General features: G+C 30.5%; 1 protein-coding gene and 1 long non-coding RNA gene across 2 annotated transcripts in view; one reads left to right on the top strand and one right to left on the bottom strand.

Annotated features, from left to right (window-relative positions):
* The window catches only part of LOC142329847 (carbonic anhydrase 2-like), a 296,099-nt gene that overhangs the window by 40,837 nt on the left and 227,644 nt on the right, over positions 1–27,618 (bottom strand). Inside the window, exons 2-3 of the mRNA XM_075374712.1 lie at positions 17,826–17,876; positions 5,501–5,665 (exon numbers count right to left, since the gene is read on the bottom strand). Of these exons, the coding sequence (XP_075230827.1) occupies positions 5,501–5,665; positions 17,826–17,876 (216 nt within the window). The remainder of the gene's footprint in view (positions 1–5,500; positions 5,666–17,825; positions 17,877–27,618) is intronic.
* LOC142329848 (uncharacterized) overlaps positions 1–27,618 on the top strand; it is a 61,584-nt gene that overhangs the window by 11,230 nt on the left and 22,736 nt on the right. The window lies entirely within an intron of this gene.

Genomic DNA, 27,618 nt, shown 5'->3' with positions numbered 1-27,618 from the left:
TAATTTAAATCCAAGTGGTAGCTTCCAACTTTACTCTATTTTGGATTAAACTACATTTAAAGATTTTCAAACGGTTCAAGTAGCTTATAATTATATTACATCTACATTCACAATACCAGCAGTAGCCAAGTGGCAAGCAATCTAGTTTATAATCTTGGGTTTGAGTTTCCATGTCTTTTTTTTAATTTTTATTCCCAAAATGGAGCTGAGTTGGAAGCTGTCATTCTGAATTTAAAGGTAAGAAGCAATAAACAGCATTTCTTAATTAAATGAGTTGAATTTAAGAAGGCGGTGTAAAACTTCATTTATATGATGCTTTCTCGTAAAATGGTAAAATCTTTATCGTAAAGAAATTAGATTTTTTTTCCTGTCATATAATTCTAATAATTTTCATTTTTTTCTACATATTTTTTTTTTGGGGGGGGGTTATTTTCTTTACTATTTATATCTGCTACATGTTGTCAGCCTTGATATGTAAATAACAAGAACTGGAGTACTTGCGTAACGATTAAATAATTATAGTCTTTCAACAAAACTACTTGATATATATTTTTTTGTATAACTTTTTTCAGCCTTATTTTATTATATTGCTAACAACAATTTTTGTATTATTACATATTTTTTCTTAATTTTTACTTGTAATTGTTAATGGAGAAACTCAGTATTTTATTACATTAAAGCTTTGATTAGTTTTATGTTGAATGAATTTTATTCATTTTTTAACGGCATTTTACTGAAAAAAATTCAGTTTTTAATTTTATTAGAATTAGATATGACTGAAGTGAAACCAAAAATGCAATTCAGTAAGTTGAGCTAAAGGTTGTGGATCTGAGATAATTTTGCTAGTATTTGATTTTCATTTCCTTGTTTAGTGTTTCTTTAATTTTCTAATAATCACAAAAAATTAATAGATTTCAGATCCATCTTTGTTGGATGTTAAAAATTTAGTATCCCATAAAATTATTTCATATTAATTGTTTTTATTTTAATTGCATATTGATAGAATTTTATGTGTTCAATGATTTTTTAAACAAATACAACAAATTTACAGTAGAAGTAAAACTTTTCTAAACCAAGAACCTATGGGATATCAACAGAATTTCTATTTAAGCTGTTTCTAAGTGGAAACCACCTATTAAAGATAAATTATAGTATTCTAAAAAGCTGTAATGAACTTAAAGGATTAATTAAAATTTAGAAAAAAACAGTAAATAGACTCCTGAATTATACAATATATTTATCTTTGTAAGCCATAGATTTTGAAAAAGTAAGCAAAATTTTGTTAACACATTTGCATCACTAATGTGTAATAAACTGGATTTCATGCATCATGCCACATTTATAATAAATTGAAACCACCCATTGAATGCTTTAAATCCTCTGTTTCTAACTTTTTTTTTATTACTACTTACAAAATTTAAACTGTAATAACTGATCCTGAAATAGGCCATGATTGGCGTATAACTGGCTTTTTTACTCGTGCTCTTATGAACCATTCCCAAACAACACAGTTTACTTTGTCATCAGAAATCACTCATTTTTTTCTTTAATTTTTTTACTACAATTCATTTTTGTAATTGTGTGCAGTGATATTTTAAAATTAGCTCTAATTGAAAATTATTCATTGTTCTGCACTAATATTACTTTTAAACTTAACAGTCAGGAAGACTAAGAATGAATTATCTCCTGTTGATACATAAATTTTCTTTCTTTAAATATTTGTAAAAGCATTTACAGTTTATTAAGGTAAAAATTCTAAAAATAAAAGAGTAAAAGCATTTTCTGCTTCTACATTAGAAATTTTTTACTTTATTAATGTTATACATTTTTAAGTAATCAGGACTTCAATTTTTTTCTGCTTTATATGAAAGCCTACTTTTAACAATCTTTATATTTTTATATCATTATTTGCTGAGATCGGACCATCAAAGTCCTTGATCTAATCTTGTTTCTTTTTTAAGTGATTTAACCTAAAATTTATTATGTTTGTTTACAACTATTTGATTTACATCAGTACGACAGTTCAGTTACTGTGTTGAAGGTAAAAAAGTGTAAAAGAAGATGGTTTAAAGATTATCACAAAACAAAAGGAATGGAGAATAACATTAAACCAATAAATTGATTGATTACTTTTAAAAAAATATGTTAAGATTTTTTTTTAACATTAGATACTAAGATGTCTAATATATAAATGCTTTTTTAATATATTAAAAACACATTTAGAATTTTATTTCTTATACAAAAAATTAATAATCAATGTTAAAACACTTCTTTTTTTAATGTAGCTGGGTACTGAGGTAAGAACTTTTAATATTTAAGTCATTTTATTAGTATTACTGACTTAACAAAATCATCTTCTTTCTAATTTAACTGGTGGTCAATAAATTTATATCTAATAATTATAAAAATAAATATAAATTTATGAACCGAGAGATAATTTACAGCGTTAATGATTTTGCTGAAGCCGACAATGTATGAATTCAGCATAGATAAAATGTTTAATAAAATAAATAAATCTAATCTTTGGTTAATATGTGATTTCTGTTGAGTAATATTAGCGTATTCTTATGACCTGGTTAAGAACTATATAATTTTAAGTCAATTAATTTGTCAAGAGTATATTTAATTATTATTTGCCATTTGCAATTTAGATTTAATTTATCGGACTCCTTATCCCTTATTAATGATAATAGACATAAATAGCCGATCTCTTTCAGTTAATTATTTACTTGTAAATAATTTCAATAATGATTGGAGGTAAATAATGGTGTCAACAACTAATTTCTTTCAGTAATTATTAATGAAATATTTGAATGTGTTTTACAGATAAGAAAATAACTGTTTTATTTTATTAAGAATTCATTAGAAGGGCATTCTCATTATTAATTTTTACATTGTTTTTTTTTTTTTTTATATTTAACAAGCGGTATTCCATTTTACTTCTTCATATCACTGTGTATATAATTTATAAAAACAAAGATGTGGTAATTGAGATTGTAGATAATTACATGTGAAACTATATACATCAAGGTATCAAATCTCGTATAAATGTTTTGTTTTTTTTAATTTCTTAATTTTCAAGGAAACACAAAATTTTAAAGATTTAAATCATTATAAAATTTAGGTTGTTTAAGTAAATTTATAAGTGATACTACCTCGGAATCTGATACCTGGCTGTAAAAAAAGTTCAGATGTTAAATTAATATTGCCAGTCATTAAACTACAAACGCCATTTAAATAGAAAAAAAAAAGCTGACAACAAAGTTGTAATACTTTTTTGGCACTGGATATTTATTCTTATAAACTGTAAAAATAATAATACATGAAAAAAGCCAAATAAAATTTTAAAAAATTGATATTTTTAAATTTGATTGGCTCCCTCACACCCAATATTGCTACCAAAGTATTTTTAAGGGGTTATTTGCACTTATATTATGCCTAGGAAGAATAAAAAATCCGGTTAAAAAATATGCAATAAATAAAAAAAATAGCTTTTTCAGATTTTTGGGAAGAGGAATTTTTAAAAAATGGTAAGATAAGTTGCTCCCATGTACTAATTTTAATATAAAGTGGGGTTATATATGTAATTTTTGGAATATTGACTACCTGCCTAACCCCCTACAAATATTGATCCCAAAATTTTAACAAAAAATTGCCATATATGCACTAGTCTCTGTAGATATTCTTATATTGCCGGCCTCCGTGACGTCTCCTCCGTGGCCTCCTGAGTGGTAGCGTCTCGGCCTTTCATCCGAAGGTCCCAGGTTCGAATCCCGATCAGACATGGCTTTTTCACATGCTATAAAATTGTCCTTCCATTTCATCCTCTGAAGCAAAACCTAATGTTGGTCCCGGAGGGTAAAAAAAAAAGTGGCCGCTGCGGAGAACAGAGCGACGTTATCATGTGTAGGGCTGAACATCACCTGTATTTTGTTGGACTGATATGGACGGTAAAGAAACTACAGTAAATGACTTCATTATTCACTCTCCTTAATAAACCTAGCTCGTGGTTCTTCTTATTCTTTAAGTGTCATTTTTAAAAGTGACTTGTGGTGTCGTGTCAGGCTGCCGTAACCGTTACAGTTTTATCGCATCTAGCGTACATGTGAAAAGAATAGATTTAAAAAGGATTAAAAAGATCTATTTAGATTGGATTTATATAAAACTGTTTTTATGTGTGATGGTTTTCATAAAAAAATGTATCATAAAAGTTGTGTGATTTTTTTATGAGTATCGGGCACGAATCATGTAGCAAAAAAAAACGATCAAAACCAGTGGCGGCACGTAGCTAAAATTAGTGGGGGTGCGGCTCCAGAAAACTTTTTTCTGGGACTTTTCAAGGCCATGGTTAAAATTTTCTGTAAATAAAAGAACCGAAAAAATGTATGAAATAGAGTAGCTGGAAGCAGGATAATAATCTAATTGTACACTTTATCACATTCAAGAATATGGTAAACAATGTACTTAAAAACCGTATTTGGTTTAACCGAATAATAAAATCTCAAAACAGATAATATTTTTTATTATTATTAGATAATAACTTAATAAAATGAGGGCTTAAAAACACTATAATCTAATGTTGCTTAATTTAAATTTCTACGTATACAGAAACAAATACATAATTAATTTACTAATTACCTTCTCTTTCGCCCGTCATTGGCAATAAAAGAGCCCTTGCTTTTTGTCATCTTCTGATCACTGCTGAAAAAACAACTAAACCACTTTCATATTTCTTCCACCGACTAAACTAGTAAAGGGAACGAAAAGGAACGTTCTATACATGCGGAGTAAAAGAAAAACTACCTTCCACCAGCACTCTAGGTTCGGCACTGCGGGAGCGACAGTGATCTCTCTCCCTCGCAGACTCGCATGCAGCTTCCTATGTGCGTATGCGCACAACAGCTAAACACCACGCTGCTGGATCTGTGAAGCGCACAGTTCCATACAAAGACTTTTGTACCTTTCTCATAAACCGTGGAATGGCAATTGACATTAAGCTTAAGGATTATATATTGTATAAGTATAAAGATAGAATTAAAGAAAAAAGGACTTGTTAATGTTATCGATAATATCACGTGGAAATACGGGTGCTGCAATTCCACAGAGTCTATACGCGAGCCGCCACTGATCAAAACGTATTACTGAATGAGTGGACACACACACACATTCACCTTCGTACATAAATATACTTTCTTTACAGGACCCGAGAAATGTTCAAGATCACTAAAAAAAAATCCTCTTTTATTGTTAATTTTAAGTTACATTTTTGTTGATCCCACCATTATCAGGCAGTTCTCTTATAAAACAGAAAAAAAATAATTCTATGGAAAACTCGTAAATCTTAATTTCAATAACAAAATAACTATGAATTTTTTCCTCAAAGGAATGGTTCTTAACTGCCTTGATTTTATTTTTAATTATGGATTTAATGAAATGTTTTTATTACAATTTTTATATTACAAGTTAAATCGAACTATTTAACTTTGACATACTGACTTACCGGTATGTCCATTATTTGTGATTTTTGTTTGCATGGGAAGATCGTAGAATCCTTCAAATTCTAATGGTGGAAGTGATGTTCTTTTTACCCACATCTCATCGATGTCGATTGGTGACTGGTATTTACCCGCGCAGGCTTGATAATGTTCTGCCCAATGTTCTGGACCTGTCAAAAGATAATGAATTAAGTTAAGTTTACGATGCATATTGAATAAAATAAAACTTATTGGTTGAGAAATAAAAAGTAAAATAGATTTGAAAAAAAAAAATATATATATTTACATACACATACACGAGGTGCGATCAAAAAGTATCCGATCTTTGCTTATAAAACAAAAATACTTAAGCTATTTAGTTCAGTGCCTTGTTTTCTTCCAAGTAGATCCCCTTTCTAATGTAACAACTTATCCCAGAATTGTAAGCACTCTTACAATTCTGTAATAATATTTTAATGAGCACCATAAGTCCTTTTTTCGCATTTCTTTTGATCTTTTCTTTGTCTTCAAATCTTTTTCAAGCTAATTAGAATTTTAAGGAAAGAACAAAAATTGCAGGAAATCATATCTGGTGAGTAAGGAGCCTGCTGAAGTCGTTCGATCCCATGTTTTGCCATGAATCTCTGTTTTAAGTTATGATGCACGGACTGGAGCGTTGTATTGATGAATTTTCCAATCGCCATTTTCTCAAAGTTGTGGTCTCTTGCGTAAACCAACCGGGTCGGTCTGGTGGGTCGATCTTGCTGATTTTTCGTCATCACAAATCAGCTGATATCGAAGTCGAAAGTTCTAAGGTTCAAATCCTAGTAAAGGCAGTTACTTTTGTACTGATTTGAATACTAGATCGTGGATACCGGTATTCTTTGGTGGTCGGGATTCAATTAACGGTCAACCTGAGAATGTTATAAGACTACACTTCATTTATACTCATACATACCATTCTCTGAAGTATTACCTTATGCTGGTTCCAGTGGCTGAACAGAAAAAGAAAGGTCTTTTGGGTCGAACGTTATCTCTTAGCCATCAAAATAGTGTAGTATATATGTAGTATTTATTGATAGTTTATCCTCAAAGGACGTATTCGTGTCTTGATAAAAAAAATTTGCCAGCGTAACCTTCACGTCGCTCCGTGATTGCCTAGCTTTCATTTGCCGCAGAGAATAGTTTTCCGATAGAATGACTGTGGCTTTGTCTCAGTGTTATAGTCGTAGACCCGTGATTCATGAAAATTTCCTAACCGTGGCAAAAAAATTCAAAAATAATTATCCTTCACACTAGTCAAGCAAATTGTCTGTTAACTTGCATGTCTGTTAAGTTTATCCGTATGAGTTGGGGTTGTGTGTGGAGTGTATCATTTAACAAAAAAAGGGACACGTTGATTTGTTACTTTTCATCATTTAACGGTGTCGTTTTTTTTTGGATATGTTTAAATCGATTTCTGTCAGATATAATCTGTCGAAAACAGATCAGTAGTATATCTTTTGACCAAAAATAAAAATAACAGAAAAGATCACTTTTTGAAAGAAATTTTCTAGTGAGAACAGCGGAAGCGATAATGGAGATTAGTTCTACTTCGCTCGCCCGCGTCATTTTTATCATTTTTAATTATATTTAGAAAAAGTGAGATGCACCTTGATCAAATTTTTTCTGCGGTAGAAACGACAAAGTCTTTTATCAAAGAGTCTTCTATCGACTCTTCTCTCGGTATCAGGAAATTTTTTTTTAAATTTAGTGTAACGGGATTTTAGTTTTATCGATGTAGATTTTATATAACCGATGCAATGTGAATTTTTTTTAAGAGTCGTCGCAAAATCCATTTGACTTATTATGATGTACTAAATCGCGTGATGATGTTTTATCGCGAAACGAGATTTCCTACTAAGTTTTTATGGCGGCACCGATTTCAAAAAAGTTTTATTAGTGGTATCAATTATTACCTTTTTATACGATATCATTGTTAATTATAAGTATAATTTTTGTTATGAACAATTAAATAAAAGAGAAGCTAACGAATTACTTTTAGTAGGTTTAAAAATTATAGTCTATGATTTTTTAAATACCGTATTATCCAATACTTTATTAATGTAAAATATTTTTACCGCATAAACGCTTATAAATATTTTTAAGGAGGGATATATTACCAAGTAATAACTTACGGCTACATGAATACAGAATATCGTTTTATGAAACTGAATTTTTTTTTAATCTGTATTCAAATTATTTTAAATTTACATAATGTTGTCTTAAAAAAAATTAAAAAAAATATATATAATAAAAACACTATTAACTTATTTTACCTCGTTTAAATAATGCATCTAATTTTTACATCGCTTCGAATGGCATTGAAGTCGGTTATGACCAGGAAGTGTCTAAAACAAGCCTAGGATGAATTCTTTCATTAACGTAAGTAAATCGACTTGTTGTTATCCTAACACAATTATAAAGTTGCATTTAGATTGCATCTACATACTTAATGAAATATCTTGTTCTGCTACTAGAACGGTAAAAATTGGATGTAATATATAAGTAAACGTTAGGGGAGTATTGACTGTTTTGCTCGATACGCTTATTAAAATTCTGAGAAGTCTGCGGAAAGGATTGTCTACAGATTGTATTAGAGAGAGAAATGGGGTAAAATATATATATATATATTTTAGAGTTCCGTTTTTGCAAAAAAGAATATATTAAAACTTACAAAATGTTCTTCAGTTTGTTTTTTTTTCTTATACCATAAAAAATAGCAATTATGAAAACGTTTTCTCGGGTTTTTATCCTTCTAAAATATGTGTTTTTACATATTATAACTAGGAAGATTTTTACACTAATGCCCAAAAAGTAGTGTAATGTATTTAGGGTGTATGTATTTATTTATGTATATTTGCCTTACCGTAGCAGCTCAACTGCTGAACCGATTTAGATAAACACTGTGTTAACTTGGTTTGAACTGAATGATTCGAATGAATAATATTACACAAATAATAGATTTACGTTAAATAAAGTAATATTAAATAAATTAAAAAAATGTCTTTAATAATAATAATAATAGGTTTCCCGTTGAAACTGCGTGGAACCTAGAGTGGTGAGGCGATGCGAGTACCTCGTGCGAGGCTAGAACAATCATCACCATCAACTGGCAAACTATATATTTAAATATATATATATAAAACGTTCGATTTTAAAAATTCAAACGGGGTGTTCGTTATTAGGTTGAAGGCTAACTTTTGCTTTCATCAGGCAACTTTCGGTCTAACAGACAATTACAATTCAAAATGTGCGTTTTTCGAGAGCAAGGATAAAAAGTAAAATTTTGCGTGATGCTGGGAAATTTTTCAGGTTTTGAAACAAGCTTACGGAGATGATGCTCTGGGTGGTATGCAACGCTGCGAATGGTTTTCACGATTTAAAAGTGGGGGTCAGTCAATTGAAGATCACCCTCAACCAAGAAAGCCTTCGACTTCAACTGATGATACACATGTTCAGAAAATCAACGATCTGGTGCGTGAAAATCGCCTATTGACTGTCAGAGAACTCGCAGAAAGAGTTATCATCTCGATTGGATCATGCCATGACATTTTGACTGAAATACTGAACGTGCATCAAGCTGCAGCAAAGTTTGTTCTTCGTTTGGTGACCGAACAGTAGAAAGAACATCGAGTGAACAATTGTCGGCAACTTCTTGAACAAGCCGATGACAATGAAATTCATGCAAAGGATCGTAACGGGAAACGAAAGCTGGGTTTACGACTACGACATCGAGACAAAAGTTCATTCGTCAAAAAATCGTAATTACAAAAATCTCTACTAACAATTAAACTTGTATTCAAATAACAGTAACGGAAAACCTAAACGAGATATCAACGATCCAAGAAAGTGTGGTTGCAGAGGAGGTTATACGGAACACAATGTTGCCAACTGCACGATGAATAATTATTCAAAAGGTTTCAATGAAATAAAACTTTATGTACTTTCCATCTAAAAAAAAGGTGTAAATGTAATTTCGTAGGCGTACAAGGAAGTTACGTGTTGTCCATATCAGATTTTTTGGAAAAATGTAGTGAGACGAAATTGCTTTTTTACTTACTTGTACGAAGTAAAGGAAGTATTTTGAAGACGAAATCAGGTTATCAGATTTCAACGGAAATATCCATTTTTATCATCCCTGAATCCATTTTGACTAGTTCCGCGTGACGTCTGTATGTATGTATGTACATACGTATATATCTCGCATAACTAAAAAACTATTAGCCGTAGAATGTTGAAATTTTGGACTGCTGTAACATCTAGTTGTGTACCTTCCCTTTTTATTGCAATCGACTGGAAAAGTCCACTAAAAGTGTCCAAAAAAGCTCAAAATCCAAAGCATTTGGTTTTGGACTTCTTCTTAACTGCAGTAATAAGCCCTCATTGAGAGATTTTCAACGATATATCATAAGTGGTACTTACTTTCATTGGTTCCAGAGATATAGCCAAATAAAATTTCAATTAATGAAATACCTAAATGTACAAGGGGAAGGCACATCGGTTCAAATCCGACTTCATTTACTTTTTTTATTTTTATTTTTTTTTAAATTTAAATATATTGATTTATTAATAGTTATTAAACTCTGATTGTAAAAAAAATATTTATATGTAATTTAATAGGCGTACAAGGAAGTCATGTGATGTCCACATCAGATTTTTTTTTACGAAACGCAGAGAAGCTTTCCGTTGTAAAAGTAAGGATATATCACTTTATTATTGTAGACCGATAGATAAGTAATTTCAATAGACGAGGGACAAGGTCACTACGAGAAAGGAGGACGCACTCGGTACAAAAATCAAATTATTGTGGATTTACGAAAGGTAAATAAGAAATAATTTTAAAAAATAATTCTTTAAAAAGGAGGGTAGAAAAATACTTTAAAATCTTTTTTTAGATACGATCTTTTATCTTCCGGGCGAAAAATAAAACCGAATATTTTAAGTAATTTTCTTAAAATAATTTAAAGAAGGATTGAGGAAGTTTGGTATGTCATTTATAAGAAATTACTACGCGAGATGCTTGAGCTCCAATGATAAATAAAAGCCGTCAAAGGATTGCTAAACTTTTTACGGCATCGTCTCTTATGATCAACAAAATTTTAAAACAGAAGTAGTATAATAAAACTATTATGTAAAGCGTTTTGGATTTTTTGAGTTCTTTATATATATATATATACTAACGTAGTGTATTCAATTTAAAAGTTTGTATAGTTGATTGGTTAACCCAAGCGATTAATGAAGATAATATTTTTAAGTAAAACATCTTGTTATATATATGTATATATATATATATAGTAGTATAGTATATATGTCGTATGTATACTTGTAATATGTTATTTCTCTCTCCCTCATTAATTAACAGAAGTTCAAAATACTTAAAACTTCCTAGAAAATTATTACAGATTGCAATTAATTTTTAATGATATCAGGAAATGCGAGCAATATATTAAACAACTGATCGATTATAAGAACAAATCTAATAGGCCAAAATAATGAATATTATCCGATTACAAATGACCGGTTTATTTATCAAATAACATTACCAGTTTTCTTATACAAATCTGTTAATAATAATTCTTTTGTTCTCTTTTATTTTTCCTGTAAGCCATTAAGAGAATTTATATTTTCCGCTACCCATTAAAAAATCAGACATTTCTCGATTAAATCGTTGTAGAAATGCTCCTTTAAATTGCAAATCGACTTCATCGTATTGTAGATTTAAATAGAATACTATATTAAATATAAGGTAAATTAAAAAAAGACGTTCGTATAAGAAAATCTATTTTAAAATAAAATTGTTCTTTAATGCGCTTACTATTCGATTTAGTTAATCAAAATCGGATAAAGATTTTGTTATTAAATACTGTATTTCTGTAGTAATATTTCTTTTTTTTTCTCGAGTACGCATAACGAAAAAGCAGAAATCTTTTTAACACGTTCAGTGCTGAGCACTTGTAGGTGCGTGGTGCGTGCATTCATGCAACCTGCTGACCGCGCACATATGCGTGGAAGTACAGCGGCTTTTCACTCTATAAGTGGCGTTCAGCATCTTACTGTTGACTCGGTATCGTATGCGCATCAGAAACGTTTATACCGGGTGATCATTTGAAAAGTTACCACATTTATTATTCAACAGCTATCAGTACCATAATGTTTCTGTTTGCAGGCATGTACATCATTTTCGGGGGGAACCTTTTTAAAATAATTTCCAAAGAGGTGGAATCCACCCCTACACCTTGCCCAACTCAAATATTGTAGCTATTTTTGTTGGATTGATATTTAAGAAAAGTACTACCCCAAGTGGTTTTTCGCACCTACCGAGCGAAAGAGGGGGCGAATTTTAATTTTCTTTTCACCAAAATTCATTATTTTTTTTTTAGGTTGTCAATTAATGTAATTAAATGTTACCATTGCCATTTAAGATTTTTGAATTGGGGTAGGTGTTAGCGGAGAGGGGTGGTTTCCACCCCTTTGAAAATAATTTTAAAAAGGTTCCCCGCGAGAATAGTGTACATGCCTGCAAAACAAAAATGCAATGAGACTCATAGCTGTTGAATAATAAATGTGGTAACTTTTCAATTGTCACCCGGTATTTTGTTACTGTGCTGTTCGTTCGTAGTTATATTAAATCATAATTAAATCATATTTTGTTTTTTAGAAAAAAACAAAATATCGCTACAACTTTCTTATTAAATAAAACATCGAATTCGTTTAAAGGTACTACTATTCTTTGGGTGGGGGCCGAAAACTTATCTAAGTAAAGTTTTTTGATAGGACCAACTATTGGTTCTGGGGGTGGAAAAAATGGCATTTCGAAGACAAAAAAATCATACCTCCCTTAATAAGCACAGTATCGAATTGGTTTAAAGTGGTCGTTAGTCCTGTCAACATTATCTAAAACTTTTGTCTGAAACAATTTTTGACACGACCAACCGTTACGGGAAGGTATCGCCAAAATGTTGCTGGAATTGTAAGATAGGGCTGTCGTATGGTAAACATGTAAACTTTTTTTTAACATGCAACCATTGTCGTATTGAGTAAATTTGAAGTTTTTCTTAACTTTAAGGTGAAGTCTTTTTTATTCCCTACTTAACACCGGTGAAATCTACCTCCGTCTTCCCGCGTGCCGAAAGAGATTTTTTTTCTAGTCAGGAAGCACGTTGCGTTGATTTGCTGTGCTCATATTTTCATTTTTAATGAAGCGCTTTTACGCTAGATCGCAGCACGAACAGTGTTATTGAAAGTACATTTTACCAAAGCGTTTTCTAAAATATGTTTTACTACTTTTTTTAATTTAAAATATTAAACTAATTATCTTGTGTGCTGTAAACTGTAGGTTGTTTACATTAACATTTATTCTATACTTACTTTTTTTACGTTTTGTTAAAAAAAACTATTGTAGTCGTAAGTTTTTGAAATTTTATAAAACACTTTGTTATACAGTAAAACAATTTGTTATAGTTTTCAATATTTTGTCATTATTTTGATTTTTTTGGTATTGTAATTTTTTATTATTTAATAAAAACATTATTTACGAACGATATAAAATGAAAGGAACTGCTCCAGCATTTGCCTGAATGCATCAGGAGAAACCATGATAAACCTTTTATAAGAACGGCACCATAAAATACTTAATCCTCTCTATATTTTAACATTGTAAGAGTAAATGCTGAAAACGGCAATAAATTAAGATCTAATTGATCTACCGGGACGGGCAATGGCTTAAAATAATCCGATAAAGTCATACCTAAAGAGGTGTCACCCAAAATCTTTCCTTAATTTTGAGTCGAGATATGAGCGAATATAGGTTCTCCCTATTTTTCGACATGGTAATAAAAACGCTGAAATACTGTCCGCAAACCGGCCAGGGGGCACATTCCCCTAGTACTGATAAACCGAATAAACTGAAAATTTATTGCATGTAAATTTAACACAGATTTTTTAGAAGTAAAATCCACGAACTTAGATTTTTATTTTTTTCATAAAACTAACTGGGAAATTATTTTATTTAATTAAAAGACTAGAAAATTAGTTAACATAAATAAATTGCCAGCATAAACAATAAGTAAGGAATTTATAAGTAAGGCGAATGAGTGTTAACACGGACTGTATAAATTCAGTTCTTTTTTCGTCTCCCGTACGCACTACATGCTAGAGCGTGGTCGTGTTTTTCGAGTTTCCAATCGTTTTATATTCCAAGACATATATAAATGTTGATAACTAGTATATTTAAGTGATTTAGAAACAAACAAAAAAATTCATCACAGGTTTAATACACCGATGAAAAGCAAACGTTGAATGGGTTTTAAAATTAAAAAGAATGGAAGGCGGTAAAGTAATTAACGAAAAGGTCAATCGATAAATAACATTATTATTATTATTATCATTACGTTGAAAATACTGTACTGTATATATAAAAAGTAATAAACTTTCTCCGTGTAATATAATAAAAAAAAAAAATCATAATTGAATATATGTATTTTTCAGATGTATAGTACTTGAGAAATTTCGCTTGCTATTTAAGTGAAAGGTAAAAAAAATAAAATAAAAATACTTTAGTGAAAGGTGACTGAATATATTGTACTCATAAAATAATAATAATAATAATATATATATATATATATATGTATAATTAGAAAAAGTGTAATAATAACTAAATCCTCAAGTGTTAACAACATATTGTCCAGTGACAATACGCCAGTTAATAGCGGTCTCTAATTTTATAACATGTAGAGTACTTAATAATATATTCTACTTTTATGGGCTAAAAAAAGTGAAAGATTTATTTTTATATAAGATATTTTTATTATTAAATACCGGTATTATGTGAGTTGATCTTTTTAATGGTTCGAATTTTCTAATTTATTTGATGGGTTTTTTATTTAATAAAAGATTATTACTTTAAAAAAAAAAATCCTATTAAAAAAGAAGGTCTAAGAAATATTACAATTTTATGTTACATTTTTATCACGTATAAGACAATAATATAAATAAATATGGACTGTTAATAAGGTACAGGACTTTTAAAAACCTTTGAATAAAGAAAGATTTTAATTGACTTCAAAACGATTTATTTTTCGGTATGAAATACTATTTGAGGTGTACAATTTTGAGAAGAGCTGTGATAAATAGCTGCATATATATATATATAAAATACTTTCGTTCAATTTAATCAATTGAAACGACAATATCACAAACATGCATAATTCTTTGAGGCTAGACGCCTTCTTTTTCCAGTTTAGCCTCCAGGAATTGCAGTTCAGGTATTACTTGGACACCACCAACCAAGAGACAATATTAACTGATCCCCTAGGAGCCCCAACTTATCGCCTCTTGATTATTTCTTGTGGGGTTACCTTAAAAGTAAGGTCTAAAAAAATAATTTAGCTGATATAAATCAATTAAAGGCAAATATCGAGGCGCAAACAAGATTGATCTCGAGGGAAATGGGTGGACGCGTTATCAATAATCTTCGTTCTCGATTTGAAGAGCGTATACAAGATGATGCAACGGACATCATTTAGACAATATTGTTTTCGGTTCATAAATTTCCATTGTCTATACATTATTTTTTCATAATTAAATGATCACAGAAATTTTAGGTTTTTTATTTATACAAAAATCATAGTGCCGATACGCTTTTTGGTCACTCTATAATTTTAATAATAAAAATATTCTGAATTTCACCTTTATTTTATGACAGCCTTCGAAGAGAGTAAAAAAGATATTGGTTTTCAGTTTAGAGAAAAACTCTGTCGTCACCATACCTTTTTACTCTAAACCGTTATGTATTCGACGGTACTGCGGTTGAAACGAATCGTTTGGTAATTATTTCGTGAAATTTTTGCTGCCGTTTTCGAGTCTGCCTACGGGAACGCAAACGTACGTATCAAAAACAAAACGGATTTGTACTCCTGGAACGACCGCGTAAAAAAAAAAATAAAAATAAAATCTTCTATTACAATAATAATTTGAAGCGAGAAGATGTATTTTTTTACGATTCAGCTAATTTTCTTCGCTAGTTAAATTAAACAATATAATATATCGTTTCGAATAAAGTACTTCCGTTTCATCCGTGAATACAAAACCGGTATACGAAATATCTAAATTTGTCATCGAGCCGTTTCCCATGAATTGACAAACTTTATACGTTATTTTATACATAAAATTACTCTCGTACACGAACGAAATAAAACTGTGTAATATATTTTTCCTTTTCAATTATTTTACATCGTTATGGAATGTTATATTCAGTAAATGACAGTTTTTTTCCCTCGTATCCGTTGTAATGTATTGATCATACCTAATAATATAAGATTATTATTGTATAATAATTTTTACAATAAAATCATGAATATTCATTTCAAATTATTATACAGAGTGTTTCTAAAATGATGGGCTGGCTATACTTTTTCGGATACTACTTGTAAAACTAAACAAAAAAATATCTTTAGAAAAAATGTCAATTTCTCTTCCTTCTCTCGCTGTCCGCCATTTTGTTATTTTTATATAAAAATTTATATCTCAAGTTCGGATTGACGAATCACATTAATATTTAGTAAGAGTCTTAGTAATAAAGTTTCAAAATTAGAAAAAAATTAACACTTAAATACCTTTGCAAATTACAAAATGGCGGCCATTTTAATTTTTCAATTGTTTTATCTCCAACTATTAGATTTATAAAAATTTACATTTTGCTAAAATATTAAGCCTTTTATTTTGAACAAAATGACATTTTACTTTTCAAAATCGGTTAACAAACAGCCGAGTTACGGCAGAAAATTGATGTAATTTTGTGTATGTTTTCATGTCCTCTACTATACGTTCAATTCGATGAAATATTAATTGTTTTTATTTATTGTTAATTCTAGTATTGTAAATTAGTATCAAATTAATAATTTTCTCACAATAACAGACCTTTATTTTTCCTGTTTAGCCTCCGGAAATCACCGTTAAGTATTACTTTAGAGGAAATGAATATGTATGAGTGTAAATGAAGTCTTGTACAGTCTCAGTTCGACCATTCCAGAAATGTGTGGTTATTTGAACCCCAACCACCAAAGAACACCGGTATCCACGATCTGGTTAGTATTCACGTCCGTATAAAAATAACTGACTTTACTAGGACTTGAACGATTGAACTCTCGTCTTCCAAATCAGCCGATTTGGGAAGACGGGTTCACCACTAGACCAACTCGGTGGGTTCACAATAACAGACCTAATAATTATGATACAAATTGCATCAATTTTCTGTCGTAACTCGGCTATTTGTTAACAGATTAAAAAAAATAAAATGTCATTTTGTTCTAAATAAAAAGCTTAATATTTTAGCAAACATAAATTTTGATAAAACTAATATTTATGGAGATATAACATTTTTATTTTGAAAAATAAAAATGGCCGCCATTTTGTAATTTTCGAAAGTATTTAAGTCCTGATTTTTTGATAATTTTAAAACTTTATTACCAAGTGGCTTACATAATATTAATGTGATTCCTCTATCCGAACTTGTGATATAGATTTTTATATAAAAATAATAAAATGGCGGACAGGGGGAGAACGAAAGAGAAATTGACATTTTTTCCAAGGATATTTTTTGTTTAGTTTTACAAGTAGAATCCGAAAAAGTATAGTCAACCCACGATTTTAGAAACATTCTATATATAAATACAAATAAACTGTATTAATCATCGGGCTAAAAGAAAAAAAACTAATAAATACTGTAAGAATTCATTTGAATGAAATTTTCAAATTAAAACAAAATAATGTATTGTTATTATTATTATAATGTTTGATTACCTCATAAAAAATTAACAAAGGATTTTATTTAAAATCGATTAATATTTGAATTTTCTACATCTTTTTTTTGTGTACCGATTAGGCTTTATGTTCGAAATAATTAATTTTATTTCTATAATACTTATTGATCCTTTCAGTAATTACAATTACCTCCGATTTTGATCGCTAAATCATCATGAGAACGAAATGATGAGTTGTGTCGGGGTGAAAAATCTAGTTTTACAAAATTTAGACTTAAAGATGAAGGTAAAAACTTTATCTTCGTATTGTCAACTTTTCAAAATATTTTTATGGGATTTATACTGTCTATATTCTCGTATATTTATATGTGTAGTTTTATTTATACTAATGTATTTGTTTCCGTCTAAATCTTGTATCCCTCGAATGATTTGGATTCATAAAATTTAACAGTCTTTAAATAAATAAGTTAACATCTATCTCCGTCAAAATGTTGCTTAATATTATTAACTAATCTACGATGTTTTATATTATATAACATTATTTACTTACCCATTTGCTCCCCTGAATCATAACCGAAATCAGCGTCTGATGCGACGTAGCCTGAAAAAAAAGAAAAGTAAATTAGGATTGATATAGAAAATAAAATACTAGCATCCTCATCGCGGCTTCACCCGTTCGATATTTTTACTTGGGTTTCCCATCGCGATCAATTTTTTATTTTATTTTATGTTTTTAGTTAAGTAACTGGAGGCAGGTACAGCAAGTGGTTTCGCATATACACTTACATTGGCAGTGACTGTGTTGGTTGAACTGCAACGCTCTTTTAAAAAATCGAAATTAAAAAAACCCGGAAATGGTGAAGAGTATTTACAAAGTCCGGTTCTACTGAATATTTCGTTTAGTATAGTCGAAAATGAGGAAAATTTGCAATCACTGTTCGAGATTTTTTTTACCTTTCTTCACCCATTTGAGGGTCGAATTTCAAAAAATCTGGAAATCTCTTTTTAGATATTCACATGAATATTACACACAATAAAATCAAGATATATATCTTCATTTTGTTAGAGAGAAATTAAAAAAAAAAAAAAAAACTAGTAAATTTCACTTTTACTTCATTTTAACCCTTTAAACTCGGAATTTAAAAAAATGGTTTCTTAGTATGCAACATGTATACAAATTTCCACCAATTTATTCTAAGTAGTGTTTGCTGGGGTTGATTATGAATGGCTGACGACATGTTTTATATATGTAGATATTCTTATATTACCGGCTTCCGTGACGCGAGTGGTAGCGTCTCGGCCTTTCATCCGGAGGTCCCAGGTTTGAATCCTTGTCAGGCATGGCATTTTCACACGCTACAAATCATTCATCTCATCCTCTGAAGCAATACCTAACGGTGGTCTCGGAGGTTAAACAAATAAAAAAAAGAAGATATCTTTATATTATTTACATTATTTCCTTCATACGAGGTGCGACAATAAAGTAATGAGACTGATTTTTATTTGCAAGATGTGGCAACCCTGCAGCTTGCGTAGGCACACCATCTTTGACCTTGGTTTATAAGCTACTTCTAGTCCAAGCGGCACATTGATGCAACTGCTCAGTCGTGAGTTATGCTGTAATAAGTGGACACGTGTTTGTCTCCCGTCACAGAAATGAAACCGCAAAATATTGCGCAACGGTATGGCATTTCTTTTTACGTTAAATTGGGTGAAAACGCGACACAACTTATGGTAAGCTTCAGAAGACTTTTGGAGAGGAGGTTATGTCAAGAGCTCAAGTTTTTCGGTGGCATAAAATTTTTAGTAAAGGCAGAACGAATGTTGAAGATGAAGACCGCAGTGGACGACCATCAACCTCACGGACAGATGTCAACTTGACCAGGGTGCGTGAAATCGTACGATCTGATCGAAGATTATCCGTGAAAATGATTGCAGAAGAACTCAACATCAATCGAGAAACAATCGAGAACTAATATTAACTGAAGATCTTAGTATGAGAAAGATTTGTGCAAAAATGGTCCCCAAAAATCTCACACAACAACAGGGAGAAACACGGAAAAATGTGGCTGCCGATCTGTTAGAGCAAACTGAAATCAATCCAGATTTGTTGAGCCGTGTTATCACTGGTGATGAAGGTTGGGTTTTCAATGCGATCCAAAGACAAAACGCCAAAGTTCGCAATGGTGCTCAAAGGGATCACCCAGACCAAAAAAAGCTCGCATGTCAAAGTCAAAAGTGAAATGCATGCTTGTGTGCTTCTTCGATTCCAAGGGAATTGTTCATAAAGAGTGGGTGCCTCCTGGACAAACAGTTAACCAATATTTCTACAAAGAAATTTTAGAAAGACTTCGTAAACGAGTTCTTCGTGTCCGTGCCAACATTACGTTAATGCGCCATCCCATACTGCTCTGTCAGTACAGCAATTTTTAACCTCAAAACAAATTTCTGTACTACCACAGCCACCTTATTCACCAGATATCGCTCCGTGCGACTTTTTTCTATTTCCAAGAGTCAAAATGGCGGTCAAGGGACACCATTTTCAAACAACACAAGATGTCCAAAAAGCTGTGAGAGGGACACAAACACGTGTTCACTTATTACAGCACAACTCACGATTGAGCAGTTGCATCAATGTGCCGCTTGGACTAGAAGTAGCTTATAGACCAAGGTCAAAGATGGTGTGCCTACGCAAGCTGCAGGGTTACCACATCTTGAAAAGAAAAATCAGTCTCATTACTTTATTGTCGCACCTCGTATGTATTAACTAATAAAAATATAATTTATCGAGAAAAAAATTTTCAAAATATTTTGATCGGTTTGTATCGGGAATTATTATTAGGACTAGATTTATTCAATAGGGGGTTTATATCAGGCCCCCGGAAAGATCCATTAGCAGAGTAAATATCCTCACGCCGTACCACACCGATATCTTCGGCACGGATTCACACCTATAGAAACGACGCCTTAGGAAGACTACTGAGGAAGAGGGCGTGAACGTAAAAAAGGACGATGGATCGTCGAAAGACCAAGACGCGATACGAACCATCCCGCCTAAAAGAGTCTATCTAGACCCGTTCCGGAGAATGAGATCCCCTTCCGTATAAATACCCCCCCTCCCTCACCGGGGAGAAACGGGAACAACTTTTAGTCGGTTCAGTTTTCGGCTTGGTTCAGTATACGATTGAAAGAAAATGATACATTTTCCTTTCGTTAAAGATTTTGTAGTTGTACAAAATCTTTCCAAACGGAAAGTTATACCAGGTGGAGAAAACATGATTTGAAAATAAGAGTTTTACCTCGTTTAACACCCGACAGTACAAAAAAACCCGGATGCTGTAAAAATTTTCCTTGTTAATAAAAACGATGTACAGGTTACGGTCAAATTGAGTTGTAAATCGTTGGTAGAATTACCAAAAACAAAAAACCTTTTTCATTCAAATCACACGGAAATCTATCTTTTAACAAATCGTTTCGCAGTCAATCGAGCCGCTTCTTCTTGATTTGAATTATTTGTTGTTAATGCTAAAGAAGACCGAGTTAATATTAAATGTAAATATTTCCTTTAATATAAAATGAAATGTTTAATTTGATTTGCGCTGTTCGTTGATTTAATTTTTCGGTTCGTGTTTTTACTTACTTATACGAAGTAAAGGAAGTATTGTGATCGCGAAAAATTTCGATTTTCATATTTCAACTGAAATATCCAGTCTGACCATCCCTGAATCCATTTTGACTAGTTTCAGCTTGACGTCTTATGTATGTATCTCGCGTAAGTCAAAAATGATTAGCCGTAGGATGTTGAAAATTTGGATTTAGGACTTTTGTAACATCTAGTGGTGCACCTCCCCTTTGTATTGTAATCAACTGGACCAAAAGTGTCCAAAAAAACCCAAAATCCAAAAGATTTGGATTTTGCAGTTAATAAAAAGTCCAAAATCCAAAAGATTTGGATTTTGGACTTTTTATTAACTGCAGTAATAAGCCCTCATTGAGAGCTTTTCAATGATATATCTTAAGTGGTACTTATTTTTATTGGTTCCAAAGTTATAGCCAAATAAAATTGTAATTAATGAAATTTTTGGATCTTAAAAGGGGAAGGCACATCGGTTCAAATTCGACTTTATCTTCTTTTTTTAAATTTAAATATATTGATTTATTAATAATTATTAACCTCTGATTATAAAAAAAAACTTTTACAATAAATAATAATTCAATAGCAATAAAAAATATGAATAAAATATCAGAAGTTATTAATGAAATAAAATTGTATGTACTTTTCATTTAAAAAAAAAAAATATGTATATATAATTTAATAATTTAAATATTTTTTTATTTATATTTAATTTAATAATTTCAATTTTATGATTTCATATAGTTCAACAAGCGTTGAAATATTGGGTTTTACGAGTTCCGCGTAAAGTCTTCACGTCGCAGTAAATCTCGCCGTACCAGTTCGTAAATTCCGTTTTCACGAGATAATTCGCAAATACGAGATAATTCACTCTGTTGTGCGTCATTTCGATACGCGTTCTTTTATCTAATCAATGAATGTGAGACCGGTGCATTCGAAGTAATATTACGATCGTTGCGTATGGATTAATATGGTCGCTATGGATTTTGTCGATCTGTCATACCATCTTGAGAATCTCTTTCTTAGTTTTAAGAAAATCACAGAGTAACTGTCTTTCCTGAAAAGTCGCTGATCTTATACGATCGTCGATAGATGTATTTAGGGTTACATATTTTCCGTTGCTACGTGTATTTTTATTCTTTTTCTGTTTTCATGTCGTTATAAATGGAGGTGGGTAGCCGTTAACCTCTGCCAGAACAATAATAATAAATAAACTGAACAATAATATAAAACTCCAACATTTATAATAATAAATAAATAAACTTAAATAAAACGTTATTGTAACAGGTTCTTCGGTGACGTAGTAGGAAACAAAGCGGTTTCGGAAGTTGTAACAATCGTAATAAAAGTCCGGCTAGATGAGTCTCGATCAAGAATATCGGGTTTTATTTATATTTTAATTAATTCAGACTGTGCTCGTTAATTACTTCGGATATGCTGTTACGGTGACATTATTTTATTAAGATTTCAATTAGATTTGTGTAAACAATTTTGTGTCCGATGTAAGATCGATAAAGACGGAATAGATATGCAAGTAAATAGATATCAAGAACAATAGTTCAATAAATTTAATTGTTTAAATTAATAAACAATAAGACTTAATAAAATTTTGATCGAAATAAAACAGAAAGCGATATCAATATCGTTCGAGTCGTGATCTTTTATAACTATGCGAGTACATAATGACCTATAGTTCGTAGATGATTATCATACGATTTCAATAATAATTTAATTCGGTAATACTTCGATGACTTTTGTTTCGTTATAAATCTAGGTCGTTAGTAATAATGCTTAATACCGCAATGGGGTTTATAGAGTATAATGAAAAAAACAAACGAATGTACTGTATTCTTAGTTATTAGGTCTACTTATCGTTAAGACTCCGACAGATTTATTAGATAATAATTTAAAATCCTACCGGAGACAAAATGACACGATTTCAATTCAAAAAAAGTTTATTATTTAAAAATTAACGATACGAGAAAATCTTTAAAATAAAAACTATTAAAAAAAATAGAATCCGGAATGACAATTCATATTCTTGTTTTAAATATTTATTCCCTTGAATTTTTATTTTCGGGCCGTTACGATGTATATATCGTTATATTTTTTATCGGTTAAAAAATGAAGCTCTTTTGGGTATTTATCGACGTATCAATAAGGTTTCTAACCCACCGGGTTGGTCTAGTGGTAAATTCGTCGTCGTAAATAAGTTGATTTCGAAGTCGAAGTTCCCAGGTTCAAATCCTAATAACCTAATAAAGGTTTTATTCCGATTTGAATACTAGATCAAGGATAAGGGTGTTCTTTGGTGGTTGGATTTCAATTGACCACAATTGTCTCAGGATTGGTTTCCATTTTACGTTTCAGAAGCGGTGTAATATATTATCATTATGAAGTATTACAGGAATTCGATTATATGAAATTATTGAAAACACCTAATTTTAAGGTGGTGAGATGTAAAAGAAATTATGCTACATAATGAAAGAGTTTGGATTTAATGAAAATATTAATTGTCCTTGTTTTTTTACGTAATGTACCATTAATTTCTTAATTAAACATAACATTATAGATTCTAATCGATTCGATTTCTCACACGAAAAGAGAATTGAAGGAAGTTATAGCTTGACTGACTGAATTCATTTCTGGCAGCGTTAAAAAAAAAGAACAGAAAACTGATGTAAAAGGAAGACTTTTGAATCGGTACCTCTCATAGTATGATTAAAAAGTTAAGAAATCTGTAGTACTTGAGGGTTAGCACTTTGAGAATTACCGTAAAAGTAGTAATGAAGTCAATCTTAGACTCTTGTTCAAAGGAAAGAGAATTAAAAAAAAACGGCTTTCCGCAAGGAACTATTTTGTTCCTATTTTATTCGTTATTTATTGGAACGGTTTGCTCAAATTGAATATTCATAAATGTAAAATTTTGTCCTTTGCAGATATCAGTGTATTAATTTTTTCAGATTGTTCGCGGAAAACTTCAGGTAACAAAATCGGGTGTTTCCCAAGCAAAGTCATGATTTAAACCGAGACTAATCGACTATTAAAAAAAAACCAAGAATGTGCATATAAGAATGTGTATCATAAAACAAGAATAAAATAAATCTAATTCAAGGGGCCGAATTTCTAAATGTTTTCTGATTAAAATCCATTTAAAGCACTGTAATATCTCATTTCAGTCTATCCTTATCTCTTTTAAAGGGGATTAAAATTATTAATTATTCATGGGCAGTCATCTTAAATGCAATTCAAACGTTTGCCATTCTTAATATTATTTTAAGTTCTAGAATAAAGTTTTGCTATTAACTTTTATAGATTAAAGTCAGTAAAGGACATTTACTATTATTAAATTAATTATACCCAGATCAATATGGTATACTTTCCGGAGGAGGAAGACCGATGGACTCACATTCATAAATTATTTGTCATTCAGAAACAGTTGTTAAAACAAATCTGTTTGTATAAGAGTAAGAATTTTTTTTCATATTTCAAATGTTTTAACTGTCCGTCAATAATATGTGAAACGTTTAATTTTTTACTTAAAAATAAGGGCGAATTCCAACCCCGTTATAAAATCTACTAATTGCATTCGAGTACAGGGAATACTTTTAAAATGTAAGAAGGCAAATTTTTTACTCGAGTAGTCAATTAATAAATGTAATCCCGGTAACTTTTCCAACTTCAATTAACTAAATAAAATATTAAGCGTATTGAACGATAGGTCAAGGAATAATTTTATTTTAAAACATCGATAAGGTCGATTTGAAATTAAAAAACTGATTCAATAGTAATTTAATTATTACTAGAAAACAAGGCGGGCCTCCGGCCCGCCACGAAAATGTTACATGGTTTATGTTTCATTGCATATCTTTTTGTTAAAAATATTTTTACCGATTGTAATTAAGTAACGTTCATGAATTTAGCGTACTAACAATAACAAAACTTTTCACCGAAAGTTTCAAAATCCTGAACATTTTTTGCTGTTTCTTGAGTTGTGAATTTTTAACACAGCTCTAATCTCAATATTTTCCTTCTTCACACAAATATAATTTTAGATAAATTGTTCGTATCAAGAAGTATAAATCATTCGAACGAATGAGTCTGTGCACTGCGCGCAGCCGCTCGGGGCACCACCATTTGTTCGCTCTGCGCCAATAGCAGCTAAAATAAAAATGTGTGCACATTCAACAAACAAACTCACGCATCATCATTTTTTATGGAAGTGAAATATTTTATTTAAAAAAATTTCAATTGCTTACGTTTATTTAATAATTAGTTAACAGTTGTATTAAATGCTCCAAACTACGCCATAAGCACAAGTGTAGCTTCTGGAAATTGTGTATCAAGAAATAACAGAAGGAAAAGATGGACTGAAAGTAGTAAGATCGGAATGTTTTTGAAAAAAAAATAGATTTTTAAAATTTTCAGTTTTCCATCTTTACAGTGGAATACGGGATAATATACTACTACTGCTAAATTTAATATTTTAAAATTTTTTCTAATATTTTTTTCATCAACTTATAGAATTAACTTTCATTATTATTATTTTTATTTTTTCCATGAGATATTGCCACAGTCGGAGGAGTTTTCAATTTTTATAAAAAGGATGGAGGCTAATTTATTTATTTTTGTGTATAAATAAATATACGGTTGAAAGAGTTCAAAATAATTCATTTTGTGTTTTTTAGCAAGTTTTTTAGTACTAGAGGTCATAAGACCTTAAAATAAGGTTGATTTGCCCGATCTGTATAACGTTTATTGATTTTGAAATTGATATGGAACTTTTATTTATTTATTTTTTGTTAGAAAATTATGAATTAAATAAAAAATAATTAAGGTTGTGTGGAATCTTCAAAGCAATGTTACCGACAATTTTAACTCGCTTAAAAAAAATAAAACGTTTTGCTTAATTCGATTCCTTATTTACTTCTTTTTTTTTTTTTTTTTTTTTATTTCCAAGCCTTACACTTCACTGAATGGATAAATATAAATAATTTTTTTTTAATGATTATTCACCACATAGGGTTACAGATTGTTCGTGGGAATACAGAATAGATATAGCTTTAAAAAAACCGTGCCTGATATGGATTCGCACCCGGGACCTTCCGGAAAAAAGATTGAAACCCCATCAGATGTTTTTTTACCGATTTTCGAAGAAAGTACGATATTACTTTCGGTAGCGCGGTTGTTAATGAAAACAACAAACTGAGTGAAAATGAGTTTTCCTTACGTTTTGAGGTATCAGTACGAAATACCATTCACTTAAATTGGGGTTTCCTAATCCTATATATATAATTTTTTGGCCCGAAAATATCCAAAACTACTTCATCAATTTCATAAAAATTTAGAAATGCTGTAGTAGTGTATCTGAAGTAGTGCATATGAAAATTTTATGAAGACTGGTTAAGTCGTTCTTCAGTTATGATCAATTTAAGGTCGGTAATATACCTCAATATGAGGTTATGTTGACTTTATATTGGTGTATTTTTCATACGCGTTAATGCTATGGTGAGTGTTTAAATTTTATGCTTGTGTGTAGGCTCTACTCGTTATTTTTAATTATTTCATCGAATCATTGTTATAATAATTTAATTTTCTTACAAATAGAAAATATATTTTAATATTATTTTTTATTAAAAAATTATGGATAATTTTTTATTATCGAAAAACATATAGCAAACAGTCTTTATTATGTAACTCAAAACTTCGACACTATAAAACTATGATGAAGCTGGAAGCGTTCTATGCGAGAGAATTCCTAAGACTACGCAACAGAGGTCTACTATAAAATTTTTAAAAAAGAAAGGAAAATTATAAGAAAAACTTTAGGTCTTAAATTTTAAAATAATCGGGTAAAATGAATTCCAAATAGCAAACTTTAAAATAAAATTTAAAAATTGTCAGACACGATAAGGAAATGACGAATTGCATTTTACTCCTGTTTTTTTTTTAAAAAAGAATAACAGTAGAATGACTGAACGAATTTTTGAATTCTTCCAAAGTAAAAAAACTAAAGGCAAATGGTTCATACAGATCCAAGAAGACCTAAAAGAACCGAAGAAATTATAAGAGAAAGAGAAATTTTAAGAAGAAAGATGAGAATAAAAGATTACAAGAAGCGCCAAAACGCAAGAACAACAGAGCCGAACTTTTTGAAGCACGAAGGAGAGATATCAGAAAGAATGAAGAGGTACTGGGCAGATAGAAAAACAGAGAAAAAAGAAGCAACCGCAATTAAAAAAAATGATCTTACGTGTTCCAAAAAGAACTATTTAAAGGAGAAAAAAAATTATACCTCTTAGTTTTCTCATTTAATTTATGTTCGGCGTAAAAAATTATACAAAATAAAATAAGAAAGGTCGGACTTTTTGTACAGAACTGCGCAAGAATTTTGTTTTTATTCTATAGTAAACTCTTCTGTTAATCCCGTATAAGTTTTTCCCGCATAACTTAAGCGGAAAACCTTTTAATGAAAAATTTACATGATCTGCGTAATGATATTTTTCATTTTCTTGTCATCATCGACTAACATTGAATATCTGAATGATGATTACTGATGTAATTCAAATACTATTCTAATTTCATACAAAAATTCAAGATTAATTAATTAGAAAATTAAAAAAAATCTTATATTCCAGAGAGCCTTGATTCATGCTTTACTGTAATCTCATCTCCCTATATTCCTTGTCTTAGTATTTTTGTCACTACG

This window comes from Lycorma delicatula, chromosome 9 (assembly GCF_047948215.1).
Source record: "Lycorma delicatula isolate Av1 chromosome 9, ASM4794821v1, whole genome shotgun sequence".
NCBI classification, from domain to species: Eukaryota; Metazoa; Arthropoda; class Insecta; order Hemiptera; family Fulgoridae; genus Lycorma; species Lycorma delicatula.
This window is presented reverse-complemented; position numbering and strand designations above follow the sequence as displayed.